The following is a 3794-nucleotide window of genomic DNA, read 5'->3' as shown; positions in this document are numbered from 1 at the left end:
ATTCTGCATAAATCCACCCCACCCCCAATGCTTTCTCTGTGTAATCCTGGCTGTTCTGTAACTCAACCTGGCTGATTTGAGACCAGGCTGGCCTTAAACTCAGAGATCTGCCTGCCTCTGCCTCACTCAGTTAATGGGTATGCCATCACACCTGGATTTGCATGAGTTTTTATATTAAGGGTCTAGGAATACTTAAAATTCACCTGAACCACATACGGAACACATTCAAGTCAAGTGCTACAGAGGATAGAGACCTCCTGACTAAGCAACTATTTAAGCACTGGGAATTTGGGAATGTTGCTCTGGAAGCTAAGAACATTTATTACACCTATGTAGCCAAGCAGTTACATACAAAATGCCCATTCAGAGCTTTCACGACCATGGACAGAGGGTAAGGCAGCAAGCCGTCTGGGCTGGTCACCTGTGCTCTGGCTGGCTGTCAGCTGGAAAATTATGGAATGCCACTGCCTTCCATAATGCCTTGTTCCCAAAACTGGGCCTGGAAAAAGGGTCACTCCATTGCTTCAGCAACCTCTTCACCAGCACTGTCTGAAAGCTCTTCGACAGACTCTTTCTCCAGCAGACAGCTTCTTGAGACAGACTTCTTGATGGCTTCCCGCTCTCCTAAAGGAAGGAAGGAAGGATGTCCTGGGCATTGTCTTCCAGACTGAGCCTCAGTTAGTGATTGCACTGGCCTCCTGTTACTTACCTTCATCAGTGCAATTCTGCAACAAGATCAACAGCTGTCTCCGGTTGTACTGAATCAGGAACTTCTGACAGGTTCTAATTGTACCTGGCACATGAAAGAGCTTTTGTGGATAACAGCTTATGAAACTGTCTTTTGGGGGTTGGGAGGAACACCCTGTTCTCAGTGGATAGCACAGTGACCCGCCCACCTACCAAACCTGTTACTTCATGAAAACAACCACCATAGACCAGCTACCACCATTCATACCTCCCACATGTAATGTGTTGAAAAAACATGGGTAACGGTGTCCTTTGTTCTCCAAGTATGTGATGAAAGGAAGAGCTGACCACATAAGCTGGTAGAAATCCTTCCGGCATCGAAGTAGCACTACTCCGGTGTAGGCATTGAGGTACCGAACTACAGTAGGAAGGGAAAATTGGAAAACTTCCCATCACATTTTTTTTTTCCGAGTTTTTTGGTGGTGTCCTGGAACTCAGTCTATAGACCAGGCTGGCCTCAAACTCAGAGATCCGCCCTCTTCTACCTCCCATGTGCACCACCATAGCCTGTCAGGCGTTCACAGAAAATGTTAAAAACCAGGAAAAACCCTACCCTAGACAAATGTCACCTGGGAGGATGCATTACAGTACAGATTTTGTTTTGCCTGCACTGATGTGCCTGGTGTTAGGGGAGGCCACAAAAGGGTGTCATCCTCTGGGACTGGAGTTACAGACTCGGGAGCTGCCACTTGGTCCTGAGAATGGAATCCTGATCCTCTGAAAAATAGGCAAGTGCTCTTAACCCTCGAGCCCTCTCTCGAGACAGTAGGTCCACCCTGGCTGGATTGGAAACCACCTCTGCCTCCTGAGTGCTAGGATTAGCGCACGGGCCACTGTGCCCAGCTTGAAAGAAATGTTAGGGTAAACCTGATGTCAAGTAGCCGCTGTCCATGCAGGTCAGTAAATGGAGAGAGACGATCCTGTTATTAACACAACAGGAAAACAAGTGTCATAACAACTGGGATATGTAGGTCCCTCTTAATGTACTTTCACCCAAAGCAAGAAAGCTTTGTTTATGTTTAATTTCTGTAGAATTCAAGTTGGAGCTTACAGTAAAAGCTAAAAAGTGGCATTCGGAGAAAAGGCTTTCATCCCGTGTTTCCATACGAGAATTCCTCTGCACCTTGCCCTCGGAGGCGCTTTAAACTTTAAGGGATAACCAGCCGGGCACAATGATGCACACCTGTGCCTGTAATCCCAGCACTCAGGGAGGCAGAGGCAGGCAGAGCTCTGAGTTCAGGACAGCCAAGGCTACACAGAAAAACCCTGTGTCGAAAAACAGAAAAGAAAAAAAAAAAAAACTTTAAGAGACAAATTTGACATTTTAAAACGTGCAAGGGTTAAGAGGTTAGGAGCACTGGCTGCTTTTCCAGAGGTCCCGAGTTCAATTCCCAGTAACCATATGATGGCTCACAAACCATCTATAATGAGATTTCATGCCCTCTTCAGGTGTGCAGACATGCATGCAGGCAGAATACTGTAAACATAATAAATCTTAAAAACCATAACCAAAAAATACCGTGCTAATGTGACCTGTCAAATCGTGGCTCTTATGAGGAATTCTATGGGGCTACTTTCACTTAGCCTAGTACATTCACACCCCCACTAATACGGACAGTAAACAGAATCCTCCCGACACACACACCCGGGGCTAGGTATTGAACTTTCTGCCTTTGTGATTTGGACTCCCGCACTCCGTGGCTCAGGGGCTCCAGGCTTCTCTAGAGCTCTCCAATAGCGTGCAAGACGCGGCACTCAGGCCGGGTCTCTCCTGCAAACCGCCCCCACGCTCATCCGCGGCGCCCTGGTACCTGCAAAGCCCACGGAGCAGGCGGCGGCGCCAAAGGCCCCGTGCACCCGGGCGATAGTGTCACGGACGAGCCCGCTCAGCACGCGGTCGTCCAGGTTCAGGCGGCAGCGCGCGTCCTCGGACACCAGCTCGCACAGCAGGTACCTGCGGCGAACGGCAGCGGTGAGAGCGGGCCCCGCACGCCGCGAGCGAGCGCGCGGGGACGCCGCCGCTTACCTGTGCTTGAACCGCACCATGGCGTCCGCGCCGGATGCCGGAGGGAGGCGGGACTGGGCCCGACAGGCCGAGGGGCCTGTCAATCTCCACGCTCCGCCTCCCGCTGGGAGCGCACGAGCGCGTGCGTCCGCATCCTGCCGCTGCTGGTGATTGGCGCTGTGGAACGGGATTCCTGGACGCTTGTATTCCCCACGTGGATTTTTGAGGACAGCCCTGCGCTGAAAGCCTGAGTGTGTCGCGGGATTGTAAGCAGAGGTTTTGCCATACAGCCAAACGCGATAATTCTCTTACGGGATTTCGACAGTTTTGTGGCGGTAAGTTTGCAAAAACAAGACAGTACTCTCCGTCCCTCCTTTCCTTCCTTGACTTTTTTTCACAAACTAACCCCAGACTGACTGTGTAGCAAGAATGACCCCGAATTTCTGATCCCTTTGCCTTTTCCTACCAAGCACTGGAATTACCAACGTATGTCACCCTTTATTTTCTGTTAAAAATAGATTGTTATTTAACGAGTTTTTCTAACCCATTCACTTGAGTATCTTTGATGTGTGGTTTGTTGTTGTTACTATTATTGTTGTTGTTTGATTTTTAGAGACAGGTTTTTCTCTATGTAGCCTTGGCTATCCTGGAACTTGCTCTGTAGACCAGGCTGGCCTCGAACTCAGAGATCCGCGTGTCTCTGCCTCCTGAGTGCTGTGGTTAAAGGCATGTGCCACCATGCCCATCTATTTTTTTTTATTTTTTTAAACCTTTTTTTAAGATGTATTTATTATACAGTATTCTGCCTGCATATGGGCCTGCATGCCAGAAGAAGCCACCAGAATTCCTTACAGATGGTTATGAGCCACCATGTGGTTGCTGGGAATTGAACTCAGGACCTTTGAAAGAAGGTGTCAATGCTCTTAACCTCTGAGGCATCTGTCCAAGCCCTGCTTTAAAAACAAAACAAAACAAAAAAAAACACTGGGGTCTTACTCTAGGCTTGGAGTCAGAAGCCTCCCAAGGGCTGGGACTACAGGGG

General features: G+C 49.1%; 1 protein-coding gene across 1 annotated transcript; it reads right to left on the bottom strand.

Moving 5' to 3' along the window:
* Positions 1 to 297: 297 nt before the first annotated feature.
* On the bottom strand, positions 298 to 2819 carry Pop5 (POP5 homolog, ribonuclease P/MRP subunit). Its single transcript, XM_055605819.1, has 5 exons — positions 2774 to 2819; positions 2559 to 2701; positions 956 to 1105; positions 710 to 793; positions 298 to 624 (listed from the first exon to the last, which is right to left on the bottom strand). The coding sequence occupies exons 1-5, from the start codon at positions 2791 to 2793 to the stop codon at positions 512 to 514; spliced, it is 510 nt and encodes a 169-aa protein (XP_055461794.1). The 5' UTR covers positions 2794 to 2819; the 3' UTR covers positions 298 to 511.
* Between the last annotated feature and the right edge of the window lie 975 nt (positions 2820 to 3794).

Source organism: Psammomys obesus, unplaced genomic scaffold (assembly GCF_907164565.1).
Source record: "Psammomys obesus unplaced genomic scaffold, mPsaObe1.curated_primary_1811, whole genome shotgun sequence".
Classification (NCBI taxonomy): domain Eukaryota; kingdom Metazoa; phylum Chordata; class Mammalia; order Rodentia; family Muridae; genus Psammomys; species Psammomys obesus.
Note: the sequence above shows the minus strand (reverse complement) of the source record. Positions and strands in the feature narration are given on the sequence as shown.